The sequence below is a fragment of the Nematolebias whitei genome, chromosome 8, assembly GCF_014905685.2.
Source record: "Nematolebias whitei isolate Nwh7 chromosome 8, NemWhi1, whole genome shotgun sequence".
Lineage (NCBI taxonomy): Eukaryota > Metazoa > Chordata > Actinopteri > Cyprinodontiformes > Rivulidae > Nematolebias > Nematolebias whitei.
The window spans coordinates 6373183-6385966 of record NC_056505.1 but is presented as its reverse complement, the minus strand read 5'-3'; the positions used below and the strand labels follow the sequence as shown (position 1 = coordinate 6385966).

General features: G+C 42.1%; 1 protein-coding gene across 1 annotated transcript; it reads right to left on the bottom strand.

Annotated features, from left to right (window-relative positions):
* Positions 1 to 5387: 5387 nt before the first annotated feature.
* On the bottom strand, positions 5388 to 10044 carry mymk (myomaker, myoblast fusion factor). The gene is made up of 6 exons (XM_037680182.1): positions 9910 to 10044; positions 9391 to 9505; positions 6986 to 7134; positions 5989 to 6105; positions 5721 to 5861; positions 5388 to 5588 (listed from the first exon to the last, which is right to left on the bottom strand). The coding sequence occupies exons 1-6, from the start codon at positions 10042 to 10044 to the stop codon at positions 5388 to 5390; spliced, it is 858 nt and encodes a 285-aa protein (XP_037536110.1).
* Positions 10045 to 12784: the final 2740 nt, after the last annotated feature.

The window sequence follows — 12784 nt, the reverse complement described above, 5'->3', positions numbered from 1 at the left end:
ATTTACAATAAGTTAGTTTAGTTATAGTAACTAATGGATGTGACTGGACTTCAGGACTTGTCTGGCTTTTGGTAAAAAATGTTTGCCAGAACGTTTTTGTGGATACACTGCAGGGTCAAAGCACGACTGCTTTTTTCAACAAACAACAAGCTTTTATTTTGGAGATGCACTGTATGTACATATAGATCAGGTTAAAAAGTTTACGTGTGAGTTGTCCTTTGGAGCAGCTGTGGCTGAGTGGTTAGAGCAGTGGACCTTCAGTGGGAGAGTTGGGGGTTTGATTCCACCAGCAGTCACATGTTGAAGTGTCCCTGGGCAAGACACTGAACCCCTCACTGATTAGTGTCTATAGAATATAATTTGTTAGATTAGCTGAGTGCTGTATGAATGTGGGTGTGGAGGTAAATGAGCGTATCTTGATTAGAGAGCAGCAAGGTGCTATATAAATACAGTCCATTTATATTCCCTTAAAGCACATCATCCTGGTTTCATTAAAGAGTTGTTCTAGATGCTGATGTCTGTGGGCAGGAAGGATCTCTTGCAGCAGATCTGAAGAAGCCTCTGACTGAAGACACTCTGTTGTTGTACGAGTCTGATGAAGAGGATGCTGAGGGTTGTCTGTAACGTTCTTCATTTTATGAAGAATCCTTCTTTGTACAATCATCTCCAAAGGTTCTAGAGGAGTCCCCAGAACGGAGCCAGCCTTCTTTATGAGCTTGTTGATCTTTATTAAGTCACATGCTCTGGTGCTGCTGCCCCAGCAGATGATGTCAGAAGAGATAGCGCTCTCTACATCAGACTTATAGAAGATATGCAGCATCTTGCTGCAAACGTTGAAGGAATGTTAATTAATTAAATATGTTACAAATTAATATTAACTTTATACTAACTTAATGTGGAAAATTGAACGTGAGGATGTGGTTTAGGACAAACAAATGGTAGAAGTCAGCTTATTATTTTGTTGTTCCAGAAGCGACAATGAGCTGATAACAAGCAGCACTATAGCATGTGATGTCTACTTGTCATTTGTTTAATGTGTGACCAAACAACAAATAAATTATGATAAAATATTTTAATATCTTCACATCAAAGACAAATAGAAGTTTCGTTTCGGCGACTCTTCCTACCTGCTGTGGAGCTTGGCAGAAGCAGTGTCTGACTGTCTGCCTAACGCTGGTAATTAGTTTCAGCAGTGCAGACGTGTTGTGGCTGCAGCTGGTGGGTCTCAGAGAAGCAGCTGACCTCACAGCATTACTTGCAGCTGTGGCAACAGCTGACACACACACACACACACACACACACAGAAGACTACTACGATCACTTTGGTGGGTGATTGATTTTCAGGAAACGTGGAAAGGTGGATTTTAGGGATGCACCAATACCACAATTTTTTTCCCAAACCGAGCACAAGTACCTACGTTTTAATGTAGCCCATATTGAATACTGATATGAGCAACTAATAAATGCCATTACACGTATTAGATTTAGTAGCACGTCTAATTACAATTAATCACAACAGATGGTTAAAAATGCAGTGAAATTCTCCTGTTCATCATGTTTAACAAACATCACTAAAGTCCCTTTTAACCCAACCGAAGCACTGTTGAATAACAAAAGACGCAACAGTTTCTGCTCTTCAAAAGACAGAAGAAGACAGAACAGTTTTAAAACATTAGCCTAGCATTAGCTTAGCACCTTCCTTGGAGACTGTGTGCCTCTACTCATTAAGCAGCTGATTAAGCATCTTGTAGGATCATCAATGACCTGTTGTGAACAACGTCAGTTTTGCTAAATCCACTCCCCCCATTTTACTTCCTCTCCTCAAGGTTGCAGATCAGGTGTGTCTAATCTTGGTCCTCGAGGACCACTGGCCTACATGCTTTAGATGTTCCTCTACTCCAACTCCTGATTTGAATCAATGAGTGACTACCAGCTTCTGCAGAACATGAGGAGGTGATTTAACTATTGATTCAGGTGTGTTGGGGCAGGGGAACAGGTAAAACATGTTGAGTAGAGGCCTTGAGGACCAAGACACCCTGGTGTAGATTGAAGGTGGTGGCAGGCTCCATTGCTTCCTCACTGGGTGGATGCTGAAGGGCCCAGGTTGATGACACTTACATCTCTCTGAAGATTATAAAAGCCTGTTTTAACCTCAGTGATGATCACGAAGATCTTCATCTTCTTGTCAGGGACTGAGCCAGGAGATTTTCATGAAGCTCAGACTCAGTTCTGTACATTCTTGGAGTTCTCTTCACTGAACTACCTTCACACTTCTTCTTCTGGTGTTTATTGATGGTTACCAAACAACCTTATAGTGCATTAGTGACCAACTGACTAGGTGGATCAGGACAGACATCTCAAAAATAAACAAATAAACTCTACATGTTTTTTTGTTGGAAAAGGGTAGAATAGACACTCTGAGTAGAGCCGCTGCTCCTCCACATCTGGAGGAACCAGTTCAGGTGGTACAAGCATCTTGTATGGATACCTGCTAGGGAAGTTTTATGGACATGAAACCCCTGGGAAGACCATGACACGCCAGAAATACTGGCCTAGGAATCCTCCCAGAAAAAATATAAGTGGTGGCTGTGGAAAGAGATGTCTGCACCTCCCTGCTCAAACTGCTGCTCCTGCCACTTGACTCTGGAACAAGCAGAAGATGATGGATGATGGATGGATGGACTCCCTCCACATGGTTGATGCCCATGGTATTTGTACTGTGGTATCTGAACATTTTTATGACTATGGGTACTTGCACATGATATCGGATCATATCTGTCCATCCATAGCAGCTTTGAATATTTGGCAGCACAGTGGCTCAGTGGTTAACACTGTTGCCTCACAGCAAGAAGGTCCTGGGTTCAAGCCCTGGTTGGACCTGGGGAGTTTGCATGTTCTCGTGTTTGTGTGGGTTTTCTCCGGGTACTCCGGTTTCCTCCCACAGATGAAAAACATGCATGTTGGGCTGCCTTCAGGCCCCGGCCTCCCTTGCAGAAGCGATCTGTGATCCCAATGGGATTTGCCTGGTTAAATAAAGGGTACTAAATAAATCAGAGAAGTTGGTGCTTTGTGTTACAAACAAAACTGTTCTCATATGTTCCAAAGCATTTCTTTCTGATTTTCTGACACTTGTTGAAGTTCTGCTTTGTCTGTCATCCATCACTTCTTTCTTAAGACCGTAAATGATGACACGGTTGATGTTTGTACAGATGCTCAATATGGTTTTCAGCAGACAGGCTCGGGCCGGGTCCAAAAGCAACGAGCGTGTCTGATTCTGTTTCTGTTCAAGATTATCATAAAATCTTTGAACTGCAAAGCTTCTGTTTGAAGTCAACCCAATTCAAGATGATTGTCACAGCTAATAGACTTCAGAAAACGCACAAAAATGGCTACAACTTTGTGGACCTCATAATATTTAGCTAACATTTGTTGCAACAAGCAGTGAAAAATCACAGGATTTAGTTTAAAACTTTTGGATCCAAGGCTAAGTGGTATTCATTACTTCAAGGAATGCTCCTCCATAGTTTAAATGCACACATTTAGTAATCATTTATTATATTTTTTTTTATTTCTGGGGATCATCCTTTAGCATTTTACAAACCACAGTGAGTTCCTGACCCCAGCTTAGACAACTAGTGCTTCAGAGTGTTGGGTCAGGCATTAGGTGGGACATCATTTGGTAAGAGCTTTAGACAATAAGTCTTTACAGGTATATTCATTCAGTTGTGAACGTGTGTGGCCTTCAGCCCCTCTGCAGAGCGGCTCAGACAGTGCTCATAAAGGAGCTGAATAGTTTTTTTTGCAGTTGAGCAATAAAAGGCTGGTGTTCCTGTCCTGTCAGGGCCGTGAGATGCAGCCAGTCGGGTTTCTGAGTGCAGACAAAAACACCTTTCTCTGGGTGCTGGAGCTGGCGGTTTGGCCCCAGCTCAAAACATTCCCCGATGGAGGGAAGTCTGTTTTGTCTGAGATACGCAGGACAGATTTGTAGTCTTTGGGTAACGTTCTGGGCAGGTGACGTGCATGCACAGACAAGTCCACGTCCTCCCGAAGTGAAAGTGAAAGATGATACGTGCGCTTAAAATTGGATTAGCGTTGCTAGACTAACGTGGGCCTTGAAGTATGCGCCAGTCAGGGTTTTTCTCAGTGGTCATCTTCTGTGGAGTATGGATTGCAGAATTACAACGTCTTAGTTAAAAGGTACTATGAACATTTAAAAAGTTATCCTGAAACTATTTAGTGCAGCTTGAAAGAGTTTATTCCGGTAGTTGTTCAGATATATTTATGTGAAATGTGGATCCACACTGGGTGTAAAAAGCACTTTATTCTTCATATTTTACTCAACACATCTGAGTGTAAATACATTTTCAATACATAAAAAATGTCGGACTTCTCTGTCCCAAACAGCTCCTCCATTGACCTTTTTCAGTCCGTTCTGCTGTTTTTCTTAGTAAAACAACTTCCACACACAGTAGTTGACCGACATTCACAAGTTTGTCTCAGAAATGTTTAATTTAAAGGCATAACCATAAATATATTTTTAAAAATGTGCGAATTTTGTTACGGTAAGTTCATTTAAATCTCTCTAAGCCTACAAATGCTACTTAAAAACAGTTTTCTCATTTTAATTTCCAAACATACAATACAAACAAATCACGCTGCAATAAATTATAAGGCTGAACAGAAATCAGACGTTCACCTGCTCATCCAAAAAAAACATCAAGACACCTCAGACAGACTGATGTCTGGGCCGCTCCTTCTCCTCGTCCCTGGTCTGAAGCTACACATGACATATCTGGCACTTTTAGGACGTATAAAATGTTGAACTGAGCTTTACAGTCTAATAATTCTTACGAGACGCGTGGTTCCTTTCTCTAAGAGATAAAAAAGGAGAAGAATGAAACGACAGAAAGAGGCGAGCAGACGAACATTTTCCCCTGAGGAACATCTCCAAAGACAATTTATATATTTTGGAGAGATGAACCATATGCCGGTTTGCTCTTCTCATAAATCTTCCAGTCAGTTTTACTGGATCGTCTCAGCCGCCGTCTCCGTGTCCTGCTCCATCCCCAGCTTTAGACGGTTCCTGATCCGAGTCCTTATTCACCGCCTGATCTTTTTCAAATAAATTTTTACGTGGGCTCACGTTTGTTTATTTATCTTTTGGCTTCGGTGGCTGGAGAATTCCTTAAGTTACTGCTTAAATATTCCACCAGCCATAAAAGAGATTTTGGAGGCAGAAAGGAACGTCCACGTGTTTGTTGGTTTCCTGTTAAAGGAGATTCGCTTACCAGCCACGTGCGTGTTCATCAGCGTTTGGCTGGCAGGTGATTGGTGAGTTTCCAGCCTGTTTATTTAGCTGTCAGACTGACGGGCTCTTGTTTGTGGGTTCACTTCCAGCCGTTCATCTCTTTGAGCTTGCTGATGCTGGTCCCTTTGACAGGTGTGGAGGGTGGGGGACTGTACAGAGGCAGGGTGGGTGAGCTAGCCTCTCGTGCCCATGGCTTCTTGATGGGGACCGTCCACACTGACCGAGACAACTTCTTCTTTGGTTTCTCTGTCTTCTCCTTAGAAGAAGCAGGAGTCATGGTCTGGAGAAGAAATGAGAACACAATTAGGCCAATTCAACGTCAAACAACTTCATGCTCTGCATCTATCTTGCTGTCAGCGACATGTTCTGCTTACTGCACTAGAATGCATTATATTTAATAAATGCAACGTACACAACAGCAGAGAGTTAAACAGTTGAGCTTCACAGCATTTTGTCCAGTCCCTGCGTAGCGGTTCTTCTTGGGCAGCAGCAGCACAAAGGAAACAGCCAGGGACAGATGGTAGAAGCTGTGGACGTAGGCGTAGTCCCACTCCTGCAGTGAAAAAGAAACGGCCTTTAGCTTTGCAAACCGAGCCGAATGTAAAATGTAAAAGATGGAGTCGCACATGAAGTTCAAACATTTATCTTTTGGGTTGGGTTTTATTTGGATGATGAGTCACCTCAAAGTAGAAACGGAGCATCAGCGCGAGAGCACCGAAGCAGCAGCCCGGACCAACCTGCTGCGTGTACACCGTCTTCTCCGGATAAACCGCCTTCAGCTGTTTCATCTTCTGCAGCTGAAACAGCAAGAGCTCATTACAATAACATCCACAGAATATCCACACACAAATGAAATCCTGAGCGATTTGTAGTATGAGACAAAAGGGAGGAAGAACAAGAATGTAAAGCAGAGAAGATGGAAAATTACAGGGATAAACCATTTGATTTTGGAGATTTTAAAAGAAAAGTGGAAGGAAACCAGAGAAATTATTATTTTTACAAAATCCCCATGAACTCTGAACAATGTTGCTGAGATTTATTAAAGAATGCTCTATAAAGTAATTTATTTTAAAATAACCATATGCTAAAACCAGCAAAACAGCAGCTAAAAGCTAAAACAGCACAGTATAAAAGCCAATATTAAGCAAACTGTTGTTAAAAGTTAAGATTTTCAAAGCAGTATCTAGCCTAAGTTAACAAAACCGTAGTTAAAAATTAATGTTAGACAAATTATAGGTAAAAGCTAAAATGATAAAAACAGACACTAAAAGCTAAAATCAGCCAAACTCACTAAAATTTGAAAAATAGCAGCTAAAAGCTAAAATTAGCAAGACACTAAGGAGCTCAAGAGAACACAGGGCATGTATGTTGAAGTAGATTTTAAAAAACTGTTTTTGAAGGAATTAAATAAATATTAATGCATTTCAATGGGGAAGTTTTTGTAAATAGTTAAAAATTTGACAAAGTAAAAAGATTACAAACACTAAAAATCGTAGCACCTTATTCCATAGCTGCATGTTTTGATATATAAATGGTTAAAATTGCATAACGTGGTTTGGCTGCTTTAAATAAAGAAAAACACTTTTAATTAGTGACTTTTAATTGTACAGAAGAAACACTGAAATAGATTTGAGTGAGACTTGAAATAGGAGCTCTGTTCCAACGTCTGCCGCTCACCCATTTGATTGTGATGATGAAGACGGCCGATCCGATCGGGCCAGAGTAGATTCCATAACCCCAGCGGTCCTGGTAGATCCTAACAGCAATGGTCAGCACTCCAAACATCGTCATACTTGAGCGCTGGGGTTCATCAAAATCTGCCAGAGCTGCAACAAAAAGCCAAACATATGGAAACGTTGAGTTTTCAAACTTGAATATTAAAATACGTATAACGCTGCAGGGATGTTGGCCTCTGTGAGACTGCAAACGAGACACCAAGTTCAAACCGTTCAGGTAACATTTAGTCAGCACTATTTAACAGGTAAGAAGGTTCGGAATCAGGCAGTAAAGTCATTTTCTTCGGACGTTTTACATCAGATCAACAGTTTGGCACATTTCAAACATCAGAATCATATTCAGATTTATTGTCATTGCATTGAAGCACAACAAAATTGCATTTGCAGTACAGCCTGTCCAAGAACAACATAAACAACTGACATGGGGAGACGGAGGCGACTGAGGCCGCCGCCTCAAGAGGCACAGCCTTTTTTTCAGATAAGGACAAAGAAGCACGAGGGGGAGGGAGGTATAAAAAACAATCAAATCTCGCTCTGCGTCCTACAGAACACAGTATGAGAGTTGCAAAAAAATGACCTTAGCGCAACATAAAAAACACATATAGACATACTACATGTATGTGGAGTGGGTGGGGGTCCCAGCACGGCTACCAGGTGAGCGACGCAGCCCTTTGGCGCCTTCGTATCTCCTAGGTTGCTGCACCAGGGGAGGTGATTGAGGAAGGCTGGCAAAGGCATGAGTTTGAGGGGAAGTCCTTAGGGGGTGAGGAGGGGATCAGAGCGTCTCGTTCCCATAACATCCAAGGAGCAATTGAGATAGTCAGCCTTGCAAGGCCACAGCCAGATTCAGATTTCAACATTGTTTTAAGTCAGGCTGAGCTCTTTAATTTTCGCATCTGCCTTTAACAGTCTCACTAGTTCATCTAATGACAACTCCAAACAGTTGAATTGTGATTACTTAAGTCGGGCTTACAACTTCTCCGAGATCTATTCCTTCCAACAGTCCATGAACACTGCCACAGAGTTCCACAGTCCTGCCTGCTCAGCTCTGATACAGGTCCACTGATAGTTTGCATACAGTCTGAGTGTTGCCAAGCTCGGCATACACATACCAGACAGCTTAAACAGCTGCTGACGTTCTGAATTTGTCGACAATCCAGATTTCCACTGACTCAAAAAAAAAGCAGAATCCAGTTATCATAAATCCAATTATGTTTCCGAGGTAAAAGGACTCTCCTTCACCCTGTCTTCTTGAGAAAATTTGATCAATGCAAATCTGTCAGGAACACAAATTTAGTGTTAATTGCTAATTTATAGAAACTTTACCAGATCTGCAGACATTTCAAAGAATAAATCCAAATGTTTTTTCTGGCTGGCAACATTACAGTAAGATGTGCTAAAAAAAAGAACAGTCAGTGCAGTTCAGCTGTGGAGGGTTTAACTCTGTGCTGCAGGAGATGTAAAGGGCTTTAAATGGGAGCGTACCATAATTATGTGTGTGTGTGCGTGTGTGTGTGCATGTGAGAATAACAAGTGTTTCTGAGCACACGTGTTCAGAACTCATATAGACAGAACACATGTTTGCAACAACTGCAGCAGAATGAGCTGCCTGCTCGTTGTTGGTCTTGTGTGAGAGGTTTTCTGTTCCAGTTTTCTGAAAGATTAATAAAAGTAACAACTTTTTTAAATTCAACATAACAAAAAAAAGAAGTAATGTTTGCTTTAGGGCTGAGGTTAACTTGTGGCTCACTAGCTTGCAGCTTATATTTTTATTTACATAAAAGGAATTAAGTCTGGAAACATTTTTCAGAACCAGACAAAAACGTCAAAGAGCCAGCAGGACTGCTGCTGTGGAGCTTGGATTATTTTGGTGTCCAAACCCCTCTACGAGGCTTTTTAATTTATTTTTCAGCAAGATCTAAATTTAAAGGAACCCTGTTCAGGTATATATTACACCTTTAGTAACGTGCTTGTTATGATGGTTATAATGTCAATAAAAAATATACAAAAATCTGCAAATATATTTCAAATATGTCTGAATTATTTTGTGACGGTTTCAGTTTGGTTTCAGCTTATGAATGTTTGGGTTTTATAATAAAACATTTGGCAGCACCTCTTCAGGTCATAAATGGAGTCTTAGGGTAGTGGTTACATGTCGTGGTGCCTCTGAGCAAGACACTTGTTCCCCAGTTGCTCCCCGGGTGCTTGCATAGCTGCCCACTGCTCCACCTGGGTGTATCTCAGGTGTGATGGGTCAAATGCAGAGAACTAATTTCACCATTGTATGAGAACAAACACTGACGACAACACACAGAACTTTAGTCACATGTTGAGGTGAAGACGAACCTATAAGTGTGACCCACATTGAGAGCGCCGTCCCGTAAACAGTGAAGTACTCCAGGATGTCATATCTCATGAAACACAGTATGGAGAGACCCGGACCGTCACAGACGTGAAAAATCTACAGAACAACAGACAAGTGGTTATAATTTCAGGATGTGCTGCATAAAACTTGTCAGGGCTTCGATGGTAACTTTTAAAATGTTTTACATTCATCTGAACAGCTCGGCAACAATTTTGTACTTTGATTACAAGGCTTTAATTCTAAGATGGGATTTTATTTACTGATTTATTTTACTGCGGTTACTTATTTGCTAATTATCTCACAGGTTCTGACAAGATATGGCTGTGACCGGATGAAGTTTATGCAAATTATTTTCTATAAAATCCTTGAAACGTTGCGTAGACTTGTTACATCTCAGCCTCTAACAATTTGTTTTAAAGATTTGTTGCTAATTAAGAAAAAAAAGTAAGATACGTCAGAGCTATCACGATGTGAGGCGGACACTTGGAAGACCTTCTCACCGCAGTGAAGAACATGGTGAAGAAGTAGACCATGGCCTCCATGTGGAAGCCCCTCTTGGCGGCCACGCCGGCTGTCGGCAGGAGCACCAGGCTGCTGACGGTCGGAAGCAGCATCTTGGCGATGAAAGCCCCCATGATAACCAACAAGATGAACTCAAGCACATCCAATCGATGCGAACGTCCTCTGCAGGCCTCTGCTCCTTTAATAAAACTTATTATTTTTAATAAAACAAGTGACTAGCTATGATAGTTCCATCTCTTTGTTGTGAATGTGGCTGGGTCCAGCTGTAGTAGGCAGCCCGAGTGGTGCAGACACTCCCAGACTGAACACACCCAGCTGTCCACTGTGGACCTTTAAAGATTAAATGTCCCACAGGATGGCAGGCCCACTGAGGCGTCAGAGGACAGCTGTTTTCATGCCAGAGCGTCGTGTTTGAAGCTCCGGTCAGGGCGAGACGACGAGCCGCAGCATATCTGAACTACTTTAGATCAACGTTAAGGGTCAGTGAGGTTTTGGTTGCAATAATAAATTTTACAGTTTGCAGATTTTTATTTTAGTCTCTTGTTTTTTAGTCTTTGGTAGATTTTTCAGGATTTAACCTGTTAAATTTGACCAGCTCCTAATGAAGACTGGAGCCTCGTCATCATTGCACAGGATGAAAGAGGGTCGTCCTGACTGGTGTCAAATCACGGTACAGTTTGAAACAGTTGTTTCAGATTTATCGATGTGCAATTTCGAAAGAACGAAGCACTGGTCCGAAACTCGCCAAAAACCACTAAAAGCTCGAGTCAGCTTGAGTTGGTTGTAGTCTGCGTAGGTAAATAAATAAGGCAGGATCGGACAAGCGTAGACTCTCAGATGTTTAGCAGCACATTCACTTTTATATTTCCACCTAAACGAGACAGAAAAGTGAAAGAATGAGCGAGACAGCTGTCTGCTTTATTATAAATCAGTAAATGTATCGTTTCAGTGTCTTTTGAGCTCTAGTTCAGCGCTAACGTTCTTTACTTAACAAATATTAATGTATAAATACAAATTGCTGGACTTCTGCACCCCTCACAGCTCTTCTAAGGATGTTGCTCTTGCTGAGCTATTTTTAGCCACTTTGGCTGTTTCCAAATCTAAACAAATGCACATTGTATTTGGCATCAGGTCATACGTTTTACTTAATTTTTAATGTAAGGACACATTAACCATCAAGATGAGAAAAATATTGTGCGGATATATTTTCTTACTTTACAAGTTAGAATGTTTTAACATATTTGTTCCAGTCTATTGGCTTCATCAGGTCGTGATCTACAGCTTTCGCTGGAGCGGTTCGTCGAGTCGAGTGTGACGCGGTCGGGATGAGGATCAGTTCCTCCAAATCCAAGGTCATGGCCTTGAGCCGGAAAAGTGTAGAGTGCCTTCTCCGGGTCGGGGAGGAGGTCCTGCCCCAATTGGAGGAGTTTAAGTATCTTGGGTTCTTGTTCACGAATGAGGGAAGAATGGAGCGAGAGATAGATCGACGGATAGGTGTGGCGTCGGCAGTGAAGCGGGCGCTGTCTGTCGTGGTGAAGAGAGAGCTGAGTCAAAAGGCGAAGCTCTCAATTTACCAGTCGATCTACGTTCCTACCCTCATCTGTGGTCATGAGCTTTGGGTTGTGACAGAAAGAACGAGATCACGGATACAAGCAGACAAAATGTTTTCTCCGCAGGGTGTCTGGGCCCTCCCTTAGAGACAGGGTGAGAAGCTCGATCATCCAGGAGGGACTCAGAGTAGAGCTGCTCTGCTTCTCCACGTCGAGAGGAGCCAGTTGAGGTGGCTCGTTGATCTGGTTAGGATGCCTCTTGGACGCCTCCCTGGTGAGGTGTTCTGGACACGTCCCACCGGGAGGAGACCCAGGACACGCTGGAGGGACTATGTTCCTTGGCTGGCCTGGAAACGCCTTGGAGCCCAAGTGGCTGGGGAGAGGGAAGTCTGGGCCTCCCTACTTAGATTGCTACTCCCACAACCTGACCCCGGATAAGTGGAAGAGAACGGATGGATGGATGTTCCATTCCACGACCGTGTAGTCAAAGCCTTTAAGCTCAGATTTTTATCTATTTCACGTTTAAGGTCATTTTTTGTCCACTAAAATAATAAAAATGTCTACTCTGCTTTAAAAGACCAGCAGGAAGAGTCTGCTTGCCACAACTGATAGAAAATATATTTAAATAAAGACAAAAATGTGTCTTTCAGAGGTGGCGTGTCTGTCATTCTTCAGAAATGCTTTGTTGTCAGTCTGATAATTTATCTCAACTGGAGAACAGACGAAAAAATGTGCAGCGAGCGAGTCCAGCTTTCGACAGACCGTGTGTTAGCTCACCGCTACTTGGAGACAGTTTGTAGTTTTTATTTGTCACTTCCTGTCAGGGAGCAGATTTTATGTCTGGCCCCTCTCCGAGGCTGCTCCTCTAAGGCTTTTCTAACGACTGTATGTCTTAATTATTACACTGCGTCTGTTGGCAACACTCCAAACATGTAAATTCAAACAAGCTAATAATGACAGACTATTGTTTTAAATAAATTTAATTCCAACAAAGCTTCAGTTCAAAGCTGATGCATGGAATGTTGCAGATGATGTTAAAACTGGTGTTTCTGTTCGTTGGAGCCGTGGCACGTTGAGCTGAGACCCTGCTGAGTTAAGGCCGTCAAACGTGCACCATCAAAACATCTGCTGCTCCAGCTGTGAGGATGACTGAAACATTCAGCTGAATTAACTTTCAGCTGCAGATTTTATTTTACCTTTATAAACTTTGTCATTCAAAACTGTACAGTGCAAAACTGAATGAAATTTTGTTTCTTTTCTCCACAGCAGTGTGGGAGTAGGCTACATCATTTACATGAGTTTT